The 16395-nt window shown below is 48.5% G+C and overlaps 1 protein-coding gene across 19 annotated transcripts in view; it reads right to left on the reverse strand.

Moving 5' to 3' along the window:
- The window catches only part of VRK3 (VRK serine/threonine kinase 3), a 50571-nt gene extending 34213 nt beyond the window's left edge, over positions 1-16358 (reverse strand). For 3 of the 19 annotated variants that reach the window (XM_033224188.1, XM_033224183.1, XM_033224178.1), the window contains exons 1-3: positions 15823-16260; positions 10939-11001; positions 5521-5660 (exon numbers count right to left, since the gene is read on the reverse strand). In XM_033224188.1, the coding sequence (XP_033080079.1) occupies positions 5521-5659 (139 nt within the window). In that variant the 5' untranslated portion in view covers position 5660; positions 10939-11001; positions 15823-16260. Of the gene's footprint in view, positions 1-5220; positions 5283-5520; positions 5661-10938; positions 11002-15743 lie in introns of all 19 variants that reach the window. The other 16 variants (XM_033224189.1, XM_033224184.1, XM_033224179.1 and 13 more) reach the window with 13 other exon arrangements.
- Positions 16359-16395: the final 37 nt, after the last annotated feature.

Raw genomic sequence — 16395 nt, forward strand, 5'->3', positions numbered from 1 at the left:
TATACACACACACACACATACCTACATATACACATATATACACATAAAATGACTGTGTATATATATACACATATATACATATATAGACACACACATATACATATATACACATATAATCATTAGAGTTATTTGGTTCCTTCTCTTATTTGCCTGTGCAACTTTAACCTATTCCTTCACTATACTTTCAATTTGTTATTTTATTTATTTAAATGTATTAAGCACGATTTGTAAACATTCTCATCTATTAATTCTAAAGTCTGTGGTCTTGGCAGGTCTGATTCTGTAGTTTGTTGTTTCTGCTGACTCTCAGGCTAGCTTATTTCCTGGTGTCTTTGTAAATTAACAGAGACTGGTGCTTATGTTCCTTGGACACTGACCTGTGGTAATTCCCTGAAGTTTGTCTTTAAAGGATGTTTTCCAAGAGAAGATTTGTTTATATCAGGCAGGGAGTGGTACCCACATCTCACCACTTTAAGTTAAATGTTCAGCTTGCATTTTGGGGGACCACACAGATCAGTGTGAATTCTGGCCCCAAACTGGTGAGAATGTAAATTCTTGATTAGGAATTCTCAAAGAAGGCTGGGCATGGTGGCTCACGCCTGTAATCCCAGCACTTTGGGAGGCTGGGGCGGGTGGATCGCCTGAGGTCAGGAGTTTGAGGCCAGCCTGTCCAACACGGTGAAACCCTGTCTCTACTAAAAATATAAAAATTAGCTGGGTGTGGTGGCAGGTGCCTGTAAACTCAGCTACTTGAGAAGCTGAGAAAGGAGAATCACTTGAACATGGGAGGTGGAGGTTGCAGTGAGCCAAGATTACACCACTACACTCCAGCCTGGGTGACAGAGCAAGACTGTCTCAAAAAAAAAAAAAAAAAAGGAATTATCAAAGAAGACATTCCTCCTTTTTTTACCCACCACCAAGGCTGACAAATATCTCCACCAATTTTCTCAGTGGAACAATTACTTTTGCTGTAGTTCACCCACTGAGGAGCCCCCAATTTAAGAGGAGGTTAAGAACATGTCCTTTCTTGTTAGTTGACACTGACTAACTCAGCCAGCATGGTTGGTCCCTGGGCTACTGGAATGGCCTCCTAACTGGTTTCCATGCCTCAAATCCATTTTCCACACAGAGAAGCTACAGAAGTCTTTTCAAAATGCAAAGCCTATCGTGTTGCCTACTTGGCAGAAGCTCTTCTGCAGCTCTCCACATCACCAACGGTTAAAACCAAACTCCCCGTGGCCCTGCCTGTCTTCCCCCAGGCGGAAATGTTCCTTACTCCTCCAGTGTGCCTGGCTTCCTTCACCTCACATCTGCTCCCCATATCACGTCCCAGTGCCTAGAACACATGTGCCAACTCCTACCTTGCTCATTCTTTTTTTTTTTTTTTTTTTTGAGATGGCGTTTCGCTCTTGTTGCCCAGGCTGGCTCCTCACTGCAATGGCACAATCTCGGCTCACCGCAACTTCTCCCTCCCGGGTTCAAGTGATTCTCCTGCCTCAGCCTCCTGAGTGAGTAGCTGGGATTACAGGCATGCACCACCTCGGCCGGCTAATTTTCTATTTTTAGTAGAGACGGGGTTTCTCCATGTTGGTGAGGCTGGTCTCAAACTCCCGACCTCAGGTGATCAGGCTGCCTCAGCCTCACAAAGTGCTGGGATTACAGTTGTGAGCCACTGTGCCCGGCCCATTCTTTTTCATCCTTAGCTCAATTCAAACTTTACCCACTTAGGGAGGTTTTCCCTGATGCCCTGAAAAACATGTTCCCTTATACGTGTTCCAGGGTCCATTCAGTTCCCCTCTGTTATCATGCAACCTACTGATAATCATTTACTCAATGTCTGTCACCTTACTGAGCTGTAAAAACTATGAGAGAACAGAAACCATGGCTGTCTCGTTTCTTACCATAATCCTCAGGACAAATACAGCACCTCAGCACATGGCCGGTTACTCATATGTGTTTGCCATCTGATGACTGAGGGAGTGAATAACGAACTGGGCTCTAGGTTAGCATTAGGAAAGGCAGAGGTTGGGTTAAGAACTGACTCTGGCCGGGCACGGTGGCTCATGCCTGTAATCCCAACACTTTGGGAGGCCAGATGGGTGGATCACCTGAGGTCAGGAGTTCAAGACCAGCCTGGCCAACATTGTGAAACCCAGTTTCTACTAAAAATACAAAAATTAGCCAGGTGTGGTGTTGCACGGCTGTAATACCAGCTACTAGGGAGGCTGAGGCAGGAGAATCGCTTGAACCTGGGAGGTGGAGGTTGCAGTGAGTTGAGATTGTGCCACTGTACTCCAGCCTGGGTGACAGAGGAAGACTCTGTCTTAAAAAAACGAAGGCCGGGCGCACTGGGTCACGCCTGTAATCCCAGCACTTTGGGAGGCCGAGGCGGGTGGATCACGAGGTCAGGAGATGGAGACCATCCTGACTAACACAGTAAAACCCCATCTCTACTAAAAACACAAAAAATTAGCCGGGCGTGGTGGCGGGTGCCTGTAGTCCCAGCTACTCAGGAGGCTGAGGCAGGAGAATGGCGAGAACCCGGGAGGTGGAGCTTGCAGTGAGCCGAGATCGTGCTACTGCACTCCAACCTCTGTCGAGCAAGACTCCATCTCAAACAAAACACAACACAACACAACAAAAAAAACACTCTGACTCTCAAGTTGGGCCAAGGCCAACGCTGTTCACATTTGCCTGGAACTGTGGAGATGAAGAAGTCAACCTGAGACCTCAAGGCAGTAAGCATGGGAACAAAAGCCATATGCTAAGGATGGCTCCGTGGAAAGACAGAAGAGCCTGGGTCCCTTAGGGCATCATAGGGACACCATCCCAACACTCACTGTCTCCTTTTTTCAGTAAGAAAAATATTGCTCTACATACTTGCCAGTGAAAGAAAAGAAAAATAAACCCAATCATTTGTTTAAACCCTTGTCATAGCATTTTCTGTTATCTGCAGCTAAATACACTCCCAAATGATAAAACGAATGTCACTCAACTCCCCGCCATGTATGCTGACTGCCTTCTGCACAACTGTCCGATGGATAAACCCTCTTTGATTTACCAATACTGTATCTGGGCTTGGGCCTTCCAGTGAGCAAGACCGACTACTAATATTTAATTAATTCAACCAGTCACTAAGATTTCTCAGCACCTGATACCATGCCAGGCACAGACCCAGGTGCTGTGCTAACAGCAGGCTACAAAACCACCATCAACACAGGTTACAGAAACACAAAAAGCTTCTGTCCTTATGGAGCTTACAGAAGAAGCAATATAAGTAAAACACTGTATTTAATAGGATTGAGACAAGTACCAAAAACAAATACACAGCAAGGAAGGGGGACAGGATCATTGCATAGAGGAAAGATGCAACTTTAATTAGTAGTGGCAGAGAAAGTGTCTCTGAGAAAGTGACAACTGAATAAATACCTGAAGGCATGGATGGGCGCAGTGGCTCATGTAATCCCAACACTTTGTGAGGCCGAGGCTGGTGGATCACTTCAGGCCAGGAGTTCAAGACCAGCCTGGCCAACATGGTGAAACCCCATCTCTACTGAAAATACAAAAATGAGCCGGGCTTGGTGGTACATACCTGTGATCCCAGCTACCTGGGAGGCTGAGGCACAAGAATCACTTGAACCCGGGAGGCGGAGGTTGCAGTGAGCTGAGATTGTGCCACTGCGCCCCAGCCTGGGTGACAGAGCAAGACTCAGTCTCAAAAACAAAAACAACAAAAAACAAAACCCGAAGGCAGTGAAAGAAAGAGTGGGGCATGCAGGCCCATAAGGGAAGAGGCATTCAGGAGGGAGCGGGAAGCGCACAGGCTGAGGCCCAGGCATGCTGCGGTGTGGAGAGGCAGCCGGGAGGCTGGTGCAGCTAGAATGGCGCAGTCAATAGCAGGAGGGTTGGGAGGTGGGGTCTGAGGGGAAATGGGGACCTGGTCCCATCGCCTCACGTGGGAAAGTATGAGCAGAGGAATGACGGGCTCTGACTCTGTATTCATAGGATCCCTCTGGCGGCTGCATGAAGACGACTACAGGGACAAGAGAGGGGAGCCGAGGGCAAAAAGGCTTCTTCTGCACAAGAGAGGTGAGGGCAAGGGATGTGGGAGGTGCAGGGAAGGAAGTGGGCTGATACTGCACTGATTGTAAAGAGGGAGCCAACAAGATTTGCTGAAGGGGTGGGTGGGTCACGGGGTGGGAGACAAAGAGAACTCATGGATGACCCCCAGGGTCCGGCCTGAGAAACTGGATGGAGTGCTATTCACGGCAGAGGGGAAGTCTATGGCAGGGCAGGCGGCACGAACACCAGGAGCTCAGGTGAAGGCAAGTTCAGACTGAGATGTGATCAGGACATCCAACACAGGTTAAGCATCCCAAATCCAGAAATCTGAAATGCAAAATGCTCCAAAATCTGAAACTTTGAGTGCCAACAGGATGCTCAAAGGAAATTTCACTGGGCTACTGTGGAGTTCGGTTTTTTTTTTTTTTTTTTTTTTTTAATCGAGTCTCACTCTGTTGCCCAGGCTGCAGTGCAGTGGTGCAATCTCGGCTCACTGCGACCTCCGCCTCCTGGGTTCAACCAATTCTCCTGCCTCAGACTCCCAAGTAGGTGGAATTACAGGTGTGTGTTACTATGCCAGCTAATTTTTGTATTTTTTTTTTTTTTTTTTTTTTGAGATGGAGTCTTGCTCTGTTGCCCGGAATGGAGTGCAGTGGCCAGATCTCAGCTCACTGCAAGCTCCGCCTCCCGGGTTTACGCCATTCTCCTGCCTCTCCCTCCCGAGTACTGGGACTACAGGCGCCCGCCACCTTGCCCGGCTAGTTTTTTTTTTTGTATTTTTAGTAGAGACGGGGTTTCACCGTGTTAGCCAGGATGGTCTTGATCTCCTGACCTCGTGATCCGCCCGTCTCGGCCTCCCAAAGTGCTAGGATTACAGGCTTGAGCCACCGCGCCCGGCCTAATTTTTGTATTTTTAGTAGAGATGGGATTTCAGGCTGTTGGCCAGGCTGGTCTCGAACTCCTGACCTCAAGTGCCCTGCCTGCCTCAGCCTCCCAAAGTGCTAGGATTACAGGCATGAGCCACTGTGCCCAGCCAGATTTCAGATTTTTGAATCAGGATGCTCAACCAGTAAATACAACGCAAATATTCCAAAATCTGAAAAAATCCAAAATGAGAACACTTCCGGTCCCCAACATTTCAGATAAGGGATACTCAACCTGCAGGTGCCAAGCAGGCAGGCTGCACATATATCTCCTCCAAGCAGGGGAGTCCAGGCTGGCTGGAGATAGAAATGAAGGAATTGTTAACATGGAAAGAGTGTCCAAAGCCATGAGGCCAATAAGAGGCCAAGAGACTGAGGGTAGCCAGAGGAGTCCAGTCCTGAGGCCTGGGCTTCTCCAGGATCAGGACAAGGTCAGACAGGCTGCAAAGGCATCCTCCCTCCCCACCTCCCCAGACACACACGTGCATGCACCTCATCCCCACTGCAGAAATGGGCTCAAAGCTCTGGTTCTTACCTTGGAAGGATGACACATGTGGACTGACAGAGGTTTCGGACCCCACATGCTCCTCTATGGGCAGAGAATTTCCACAGTAGGGGCAGAACTTGAATGCCGCTTGGATACTTTTGCCACAGTCTGGACAGAAGGAGATCATGCTACAAAACAGTATGAACAAACGCAAAGTCAAACAGGCCAGCTGAAGGTCAGTGGAAGTATTGTTGGAGAACTGCTCTTAATCACAGGGTGAGCGTGCAGGAGGCATAGCCAGGGTCTTCAACTATGTTTGTGGTGTTCACTTTTTAAAACATGCAATGGGAACGGGAGTGACAGTCAATGTTCCCCAAATATCGATATGCTCCCCTATACTTCCCAGGCTCCCTGGCAGTGAGGCAGAGGCCACATGACTAATTCTGGCCAGTGGGGTGTGAGTAGAGTCATCTCATGGCCGAGGCAGTTAGGAGTCAGAATACCTCCTCTGCTTCCCTCTCCACCTGCAGGGATGACCCTGGCTCCCAACGGACATAGCAACAAGATGAAGGAGGGCTGCTGGGTCCACACTGGAACCTCATGATCAACAAATACACTTCTGCTGTATTGAGCCAGCAAGATTTCAGGGTTTATTTGTCATAGCAGCACAACCTACTCTATCCTGACTAACTTAGTAGAATGATGAGAGTTTACTAAATTACTCTCTATGCTTTGCATCTGAGCTAATTCCTGATACTTTTTAAAAGTCCAAATTACAAACTGAGCCTATGACAAATGAGGATATAGAAGAGTTTTAAGCCAGTTAAGTGAAGAAGGGAAATTAACAAGGATGAAGTACTACAGGCAGTTTGTATTGCCCTTCATTATGGCAGTGCTGTGTGTAATGAGCACTAATACATAGCAGCAACAGGCTGGGTGCAGTGGCTCACGCCCGTAATCCCAGGACTTTGGGAGGCCAATGCAGGCAGATCATCTGAGGTCAAGACCAACTTGACCAACATGGAGAAACCCCATCTCTATTAAAAATACAAAATTAGACAGGCGTGGTGGTGCATGCTTGTAATCCCAGCTACTCGGGAGGCTGAGGCAGGAGAATCGCCTGAACCTGGGAGGCGGAGGTTGTGGTGAGCCGAGATCGTGCCATTGCACTCCAGCCTGGGCAACAAGAATGAAACTCCACCTCAAAAAAACAAAAAACAAAAACAAAAACAAAAAATGGAAACTATCGAAATAGAAGTTAATATAAACATGTGCTTGTGATTTAATTTCACTTTGAAACAGAATATTCTTTTCTAAATTTTTTTAGAGATGGGGTCTCACTCTGTCACCAAGTATGAGTGCAGCAGCATAATCATGGCTCACTGCAGCCTCAAATTCCTGGGCTCAAGCAATCTTCCCAGGTAGCTGGAACTATAGGTGTGTGCCACCACAATTGACTAATTTGTTGTTGTTGTTGTTTTTTTTTGATACAGAGTCTTGCTCTGTTGCCCAGGCTGGACTGCAGTGGCGTGATCTCGGCTTACTGCAAGCTCTGCCTCCCAGGTTCACACCATTCTCCTGCCTCAGTCTCCTAAGTAGCTGGGACTACAGGTGCCCACCACCACGCCCAGCTAATTTTTTGTATTTTTAGTACAGACAGCATTTCACCATGTTAGCCAGGATGGTCTCGATCTCCTGACCTTGTGATCTGCCCATCTCGGCCTCCCAAAGTGCTGGGATTACAGGTGTGAGCCATCGCGCCCAGCCACAACTGACTAATTTTTAAATTTTTTTTTATAGAGACAGTGTCTCACTATGTTGCCCAGGCTGGTCTGGAACTCCTGGCCTCCAGCAACCCTCCTGCCTCAGCCTCTCAAAGTGCTGGGATTACAAGCATGAGCTACCATCCTGGTTGCAAGAGACCATTCTGATCAAACCATTTTCCTTCATTCACTGTAAAGGCTGGCTTCTGTTGCAAATGCAAACAGTGGGGTCCTTAAAATCACAGTTTTGGCCCCAGGCTGCCAGATTTCAATCCCAGATCCGCTACATGCTGGGCAAGCTACTTAACCTCTCTGTGCCACAGTCCACCCCATTGTAAAACAGGGCATCTCCCAGCACCTATCTGATAGAATGGTTGATGAGGTCTAAATGAATACATTTATATGAGGTGCTGAGAACAGGGCCTGGCCCACAGAAAGCCTTTTATGTAAGTGCTTGCTGTGACCATATCATGCCTTGTACCCAAGTTACTATATTCCAGTCACTAATATTTCTCTTCTTCCCCTTCTTCTTCGATAGGAAGTTCTGAGTTTCTCAGGCCTATTTCCTGTAGGTACGAACTTCTGAAATTCTAGAGCTTGTCCTTAAAAACCATAGGCCATTCCATAAGCTGGTGAAATAAATCTCAGTCGCATGGGGAAAGAAGGGGTCCTGGATTCCTCTTCCTCAGGCTGCAGAAAAGCAGAAACACTCTGTGGCATAAATCTGCCCTTCTGTTTTTTCAAACAAAGGAGTCGTGTAAGACATCTGGACTGCAAAGGCTGTCGGTCAAGTATCTTTTACCCTCTAGAAAGCCAGTCATTCTGACTGGTTGTCTGACTTAGTGATTTGTTGTGCTGCTAATAATATGTAAAAGAACATCTCTGTCTTCTCAAAGGCATAAATACCAGTGGGCATTTTTGTTAAGGTAGAGGTCTCACTGCCTCTTCCCTCTCCCCCAGGCACACCTGGGTGTTTGACACTGGCGTCACAAGACCAAATTGCCTAGATGTACCCAATAAATATATATACCTACTATGTACCCCGGTAAATTAAAAATTTAAAAAAAAATTTTTTTTTTTTGAGATGGAGTCTCTCTCTGCCACCCAGGCTGGAGAGCAGTTGTTCAATCTCGGCTTACTGCAAGCTCCGCCTCTCGGGTTCAAGCGATTCTCCTGCCTCAGTCTCCCGAATAGCTGGGATTACAGGCATGAGCCACCATGCCTGGCTAATTAAAGATATATATATTTTTTGGCCAGGTGCAGTGGCTTACGCCTGTAATCCCAGCACTTTAGGAGGCCCAGGTGGGCGGATCACAAGGTCAGGAGCTTGAGATCATCCTGGCTAACACGGTGAAACCCCCGTCTCTACTAAAAAATACAAAAAATTAACCAGGCGTGGTGGCGGGTGCCTGTAGTCCCAGCTACTCGGGAGGCTGAGGCAGGACAATGGCGTGAACCCAGGAAGCGGAGCTTGCAGTGAGCTGAGATCGCGCCACTGCACTATAGCCTGGGCGACAGAGCAAGGCTCTGTCTCAAAAAAAAAAAAAAAAAAAAAAAAAAATATATATATATATATATGTACACACACACATATTTATATATATATATACTATAAAAAAAAGAAAAAATAGCCAGTTATGGTGGCACATACCTGTAGTCCCAGATACTTGGGAGGCTGAGGTGAGAGGATGGCTTGTGCCCAAGAACTCAAGGCTGCAGTGAGCCATGATTGCGCCATTGCACTCCAGCCTGAGTGACAGGCTGTGTCAATATTTGGAGTGCAAATATATATTATATACATATTTATATACATATATTAAATAACATATTATATATAACATAATATATATATATACATTAAACTGCATAGAGGCTGGTGCCTGGAGAGTTGTATTAGCGAGAAGTAATGTGTGATTGTGTGAAACCACTAAGATTTAGAAGTCGCTTGTTACTGAAGCCTCGCCAGCCAGACTCTGCTATACTTCTTTTCCATTTCCTAGTAACGGGGTCCCACCCTGTCACTCAGGCTGGAGTGCAATGGCGTGATCGTGGCTCACTGCAGCCTTGAGTTCTTGGGCTCAAGCCATCCTCTCACCTCAGCCTCCCAAGTATCTGGGACTACAGGCATGTGCCACCATGAATGGCTTTGTTTTTTTTTTGAAACGGAGTCTCGCTCTGTTGCCCAGGCTGGAGTGCAGTGGCCGGATCTCAGCTCCCTGCAAGCTCTGCCTCCTGGGTTTACGCCATTCTCCTGCCTCAGCCTCCCAAGTAGCTGGGACTACAGGCACCCGCCACCTTGCCCGGCTAGTTTTTTTTTTTTTGTATTTTTTAGTAGAGACGGGGTTTCACCGTGTTAGCCAGGATGGTCTTGATCTCCTGACCTCATGATCCGCCTGTCTCGGCCTCCCAAAGTGCTAGGATTACAGGGTTGAGTCACTGCACACGGCCTCTTTTTTTTTTTTTTTTTCCTTTTTGTCGAGATGGTGTCTTGCTATGTTGCCCTGGTCTGGAACTCCTGAGCTCAATCCTTCTGCCTTGACTTCCCAAAGTGCTGGGATTACAGGTGTGGGTCACTATGCCTAGATTTCTTTTTTTTTTTTTTTTTTTGAGACGGAGTCTCGCTCTGCCGCCCAGGCTGGAGTGCAGTGGCCGGGTCTCAGCTCACTGCAAGCTCCGCCTCCTGGGTTTACGCCATTCTCCTGCCTCAGCCTCCCAAGCAGCTGGGACTACAGGCGCCCGCCATGTCGCCCGGCTAGTTTTTTGTATTTTTTTTTTTTTTTTAGTAGAGACGGGGTTTCACCATGTTAGCCAGGATGGTCTTGATCTCCTGACCTCGTGATCCGCCCGTCTCGGCCTCCCAAAGTGCTGGGATTACAGGCTTGAGCCACCGCGCCCGGCCTATGCCTAGATTTCTTATGTGAACAAAGGGTTTGTTTAGAAATCTGTGATAGTTTGTTTTATTTATTTATTTATTTTGAGACAGAGTTTCACTCTGTTACCCAGGCTGGAGTGCAGTGGCACGGCCTTGGCTCACTACAACCTCTGTCTCTCAGGTTCAAGAGATTTTCCTGTCAGTGTCCTGTGTGGCTGGGACTACAGGTGTGCCCTACCACACCCAGCTGATTTTTTTTTCTTTTTTGAGATGGAGTTTTGCTGTTGTCGCCCAGGCTGGAGTGTAGCGATGTGGTCTCGGCTCACTACAACCTCTGCCTCCTAGGTTCAAGCGATTCTCCTGCCTTAGCATCCTGAGTAGCTGGGACTACAGGTACGTGCCACCACACCCGGCTAATTTTTATATACAGGTATGTGCCACCACACCCAGCTAATTTTTATATTTTTAGTACAGATGGGGTTTCACCATGTTGGCCGGGATGGTCTGGAACTCCTGACCTCAGGTGATCCACCTGCCTCAGCCTCCCAAAGTGCTGGGATTATAGGTGTGAGCCCCCACACCTGGCAGAAATCTGTGATGGTTTTAAATGGCTTCATGTTACGTAGAATTTCCCCAGATGCTGGCTGCCCTCCGGGAAGGATGCCTCCAGGACGCAGCAAGTGCCTAAGCAGGCGAGCCCTGCCATACCCACCACAATGTTCCTTCTGGGAGTAAAGCTGGCCAGCAGCAACCCAGAGGAGACAAGCAGGAGCCAGCTGCTGGTGGGAAAAAGGAAAAAGGCCTTGAGAGGCTATGCCCAAGGGATAATACCTTTATGAGGTCACGGTCTGGCCCTTGGATTTACTGGGCCGGAAACTCCATTTTGACAGCGACCTGTAAGTGAACAAAAGTGGAGTGGCTGACTCATGCTTTCACATAGAAAGGAAAGATAATAGCTAATGTTTACTGAGCACTGGCCATGTCACCAGCATGTGCCAAATCCATTCGTTCGTTTATTCATTCATTCATTCACTCGATAATGATTCACTGAGTTTCCTGTTTATGCCAGTCACTGGGGAAATAGCAGCAAAGGAAACAACACAGCCCCTGCCTTCAGGATGCTCAAGTTCTGGTAGGGGAAGAGAAGCTAACACACAAATGAGCAAGGAACCGCTGAACAGGTCAGATGGAGAAAGTGCCATGGAGGACAACAAAGTCCTCCATAAGGACTCCTGACCTCACGTGATCTGCCCACCTTGGCCTCCCAAAGTGCTATGGTTACATGCGTGAGCCACCGTGTGTAGAAGAAAACAGGATGCCACAGAGGTTGATGGGTCACTACTCACACAGTGTAGCCAAGGAGAACTCACCCAGAGGGAGGCATCTGAGCTGAGACCCAAAGGAAACCAGGGAGCGAGTTGTCAATATCTGGGAAGGAGTCCTCCAGGCAGAGAGCTTTCTATGCATTATGCTATTTAGTCTATACAACAGCCCAGGACGCCGGTTCCAGAATTATCACTTCTTAGGAGAGTGGCACTCGTATTTTCCAAAGCAGGTCACAGCAATATTTCTGGTCTTGTGTGCTCTTTGGAACCTTGTAACCCCTCTTCCCAGGAGTCAGGGTCTCTGTTCCTCCCCATTTGGATCTGGGCAGAGCTGTGACTGCTCCTACCAACAGAGGACTGGCAGCAGTAAGGCCATGAGACTTCCAAGTCTGGGTCATAAAAAACAACTTGCACCTGGCTGGCTCACTCAGGATGCTCACCCACGGAAGCCAGTTTCCATGGCATGAGGCAGCCTAAAGTAGCCCAGGCAGAGAAACCACACGGAGAGGCTCAGGTGGAGAGGAACTGAGGCCCCCAGCCAACAGCCAGCATCAGCTGCTGGGTGAGTGGGCAAGTCCTCAGACCACTTAAATCCCAGCCTTCAAATCTTCCTGCTAAGGCACAGGCATTGGGGAGCAGAAACAGGCCACTCTGCTGTGCTCACTCTGAATTCCTGGCCCACAGGTTCCATGGGCACAAGAAATGGCGGTTCTAAACCAGTGAATTGTGAGATAATTTGTTCTCTAGACACAGTAACCAGAACAGGGAGTCCCTGCTGCACAGAGAGGTTAAGTCACTCACTTAAGACAGTTCTCATTTCATGACAGTTCAGTATGTGCAGATCACTGTGCTAAGTTCTCGGGAGATATTATCTACAGAACCTTCCCAATCACCCTTTTCAAGGTAAGAATGATTTCCCCTTTGCGGAGATGAGAAGCAGAGGCTCAGGGAGAAAATGACTTGCCCAGGGCCACATAGCTCTTCAGTGGCAAGCCAGACACATGATTTTGTTTACTCTTCCTCTCCATTCTACGAGGTAGGGATGATCATCCCATCTTTGAACCCTGCAAAATGATGCTCAAAGGGTGACAATTCTCCTTCCCCCAGACCTGACTCCACTCACCTAGAAAACAGTGGGGACGCAGCTGGAATCCAGAACCTAAAAGCCCATGTTCTTAACCTGGTGCCAGTTTATACAACGAAAATGCAAAACCGGACTGGGATCTTGGGGCAGCAGGTCAGAACATTCTTGTAGATTTAAATCTGGAAGCTGATGCTAGGTGTAGAATCAGGGTAAGAGAGTCTTTTAACCATGTGCCATCCCCGGTTCTGACACCGTCACCAGCCTGGTCTAGGCCACCATCTTTCCCTTGTGCTACTATAGCAGCCTCCTAACTAGACTTCCGGCTTCTACACTTGTCCCTACATCGATTTTCAACCCAGTAGCTAGAGGGGTCCACTTAAAATCTAAATCAGACCCTGCCCCTGTTCCTGCCCTGGCCCATATGGTGGGTCGGACACGGTGGCTCACGCATGTAATCATAGCACTTTGGGAGGCCAAGGTGGGCAGATCACGTGAGGTCAGGAGTTCCAGACCAGCCTGGACACCACGGTGAAACCCCGTCTCTACTAAAAACACATACACACACACATCAGCCAGGTGTGGTGACAGGTGCCTGTAATCCCAGTTACTTGGGAGGCTGAGGCATGAGAGTCGCTTGAACCCGGGAGGCAGAGGTTGCAGTGAGCCAAGGTCGCACTGCTGCACTCCAGCCTGGGCGACAGAGTGAGACTCAGTCTCATAAACAAACAAATACATTAAAAAAAAATGTAAGTCAGTCCCTGTTCCTCCTCTACTCAAAACCATATGGTGGATTTCATTTCAGACATAATCAATGCCAAAATTCCTACCATGGCCCAGGAGCCCCTGTATGATCTGCCACTTCCCCGTTCCCTCTCTGACCTCTCCCACCATCTCCTCTTGCTCACGCTGAGTCAGCCACACTGGCTTCGGTGTTTTTCCCCAATTGTGACAAGAACGTTTCTTCCCCAAGACCTTTGCACCTGCTCTCCCATCTGCCTGGAACACTGTCCGCGCAAGAGTGCACACACGTCACTTCCTCATCACCTTCTTTAGTTCTCTGTTCAAATGTCACCTTCTCAGAGATCTTCTTGGACACGACTTTACTGTGTTTTTTCTTTTCTTTTTTTTGAGATGGAGTTTCGCTCTTTTGGCCCAGGCTGGAGTGCAATGGTGCGATCCTGGCTTACTGCAACCTCTGCCTCCTGGGTTCAAGTGATCCTCCTGCCTCAGCCTCCCATGTAGCTGGGATTACAGGTGCGTGCCACCACGCCTGGCTAATTTTGTATTTTTAGTAGAGATGGCGTTTCACCATGTTGGCCAGGCTGGCCTTGAACTCCTGACCTCAGGTGATCCCCCTGCCTTGGCCTCCCAAAGTCCTGGGATTACAGGCTCGAGCCACCGTGCCTGGCCCTGGACACAATTTTACTAATAGCATGTTTTATCCTCCTTACCTTGCTTTATTTTTCTTCACAGTGCTTGTCACCACCTGACATACTCTGAGTTACTAGAATGTAAGCTTCACAATGGCAGGGACTTTTCCCTGTCTGGTTTGCCATAGTATGGCCAGAGCCTCACACAGGCCTGACACAGAGCAAATGCTGGGTCTGTTTGCTGAGTGAATAAATCATTGTCTCCTTTGCAGAAGAAAACGTGCCAAGAAGGCAGGGGGGTCCCCAGCTATGTCACACACATTCATCTTTCAGGCAAGTCTAGACATCTAGCCAGAGACTCAAAGCTCAGGGCCAGAATTATCTAGCTGGATGGTCTTTAAAAAAGACCTGCCACTTAGAAAGTTCTGTATAGGGGTTAAGAGGATAAACTTGGGACATAATCTGCCTGGGTTTGGATCTTGCTTCTGCCATGTATTACATGATGGTGGGCAAAAAATATATATTATTTCTTTCCCTTTGGGACAGAGTTTTGCTACGTCACCGAGGTTGGAGTGCAGTGGCACAATCTCAGCTCACTTGCAACCTCCGCTTCCTGGATTCAAGCAATTCTCCCTGCCTCAATCTCCTGAGTAGCTGGGATTACAGGTGCATGTCACCATGCCTGGCTAATTTTTTAATTTTTAGTAGAGACGGGGGTTTCACCATGTTGGCCAGGCTGGTCTCGAACTCCTGACCCCAGGCGATCCGCCCGCCTTGGTCTCCTAAAGCGCTGCGATTACAGGCAGGAGCCACCATGTCCAGTCAAATTTTTTGGATTTTAGAACCTATTACATATTACAACACCGGCGAGATCCAGGGGCAACTCTCCATAAGCAAGTATATGATTTGCACAACAAAATCTTTAAAAATTCTAAATAGTCACACATCAGTTCAGAGTGGGTATTGCCAGCAAACAAGTTCAAAGCCAGGTGAGGTTGGGCTACCAGGTAAGTTGCAAAACAGAGAAAAAGATCTTTCAGTTTTTACAACGTTTTGGATTTTAAAGTTATAGATAAAGGATTGCAGACCTGTAAATATTCTTTAACATTTCTTTTTTAGTGTCTGGCATCCCCAACCACCCTGAAAATGGGAATTAGCTGGGCAGGATTTTTGTTTTAGACACTGCTATAATAACGTGGGCTTGAGCAGTGCCTATTAGACTAGCACCGTTCAAGTCCCGGTTATAGCAGTGTAACATCGGTTGCACGGAGCCTTCCATATAGTAAACACTCCGTAAAAGTGGATGTGCTGAAGTCACCTATGCAATGGCCAGGTCAGGACTTGAAACCCCAAGACTCCAACCCTCAGGCCAGTCTTTATCTTAATTTATTTGACTTACTCAACAAATGTTTAGTGAACAGCTGCTATGTGTCAACTAAATAGCATAGTATAGTGTTCCTCCTAGAAACTTCAGGAGACAACACAGCAAAAAGGCTAAAGGTCAGACCCTACCCCAGCGCAGGTGGGCGGTTGCCTAGGCGACACAGACTCCCTTCGGCCGCATCCTCCATAGAAACCATGACTTAGATGCCAAGTTTGAAAGCGGAGGAGCTGTCAAACTTCCCACAACTTCCGCCCATCTCCTTCTTAGCCATGCCCAACACGGAGCCAAAGGTGGCTTCGGAAGCTGAAGAGGAAGCCAGTGGACCACGCTACCGGGAGCCGCTCTCATTCCGAACCCCGACCGCAGGGGCGCCTGCCTCCCACAAAGGGCCGTGCTGACGTCACGGACACCCCAGCCGAGCTGCGGCTAGGGGGTCGGGGGACGTACGGCCATTCCGCCTCGCTTCCCCTCACCTCTTTACTTAGGGACGGGGTTGGGATTCTAGGCTTCTGCAACCTGACCCTCGGATCCTCCGCAGTTACCGGGACTCACCTTCTCGGTTGCCCCGCGAAAACTTCCGCTGGGCGGAGAGCGCTGCGCGCGCATCCTCAGTCTGTGGCGTCCGCGCAGGCGCCGCGGACTTCCCGACAGCCCCTGGGCTTCGCCTACCTGGGAACTCCGTTTCCCAGAGGCCTCCGCGGCAGCCCCGCCCTCTGATTCCAGACGGAATGGGGATTATTCCGTCATTGCTCATCCCCCTCCCCTCCGTTCTAGCCTCTTTGGAAGGCCTTCTGGTTCTACTGCGCATGTGTCAGTGGGAAACCAATCGGGATACACCGTGAAGCATCGCTCCACCAATCAGAGGTCACATTACCACTTCTCCCGCCTCAACTCCGCCCCTTATTTCCGCGCGTTTTCTCAGAAACCCCGTCTCAACGCGTTTCCATGGCAACCTACCGCTTGCTCTTCGGAAGAGGGGAAGACTCCCAATCTTCTAATAAAGGCAAGAAGCTAATTAGATGATTATTTAACAAGGTAAAAATCTGGACTACAAAGCCTGATGCCGCCTGGTCCTGATTCTGTTTCTACTCCACTCCCAGAGTGCTAAGGCTGAAGAAGCGGGAG

Source organism: Trachypithecus francoisi, unplaced genomic scaffold (assembly GCF_009764315.1).
Source record: "Trachypithecus francoisi isolate TF-2019V2 unplaced genomic scaffold, Tfra_2.0 Lachesis_group12, whole genome shotgun sequence".
NCBI classification, from domain to species: Eukaryota; Metazoa; Chordata; class Mammalia; order Primates; family Cercopithecidae; genus Trachypithecus; species Trachypithecus francoisi.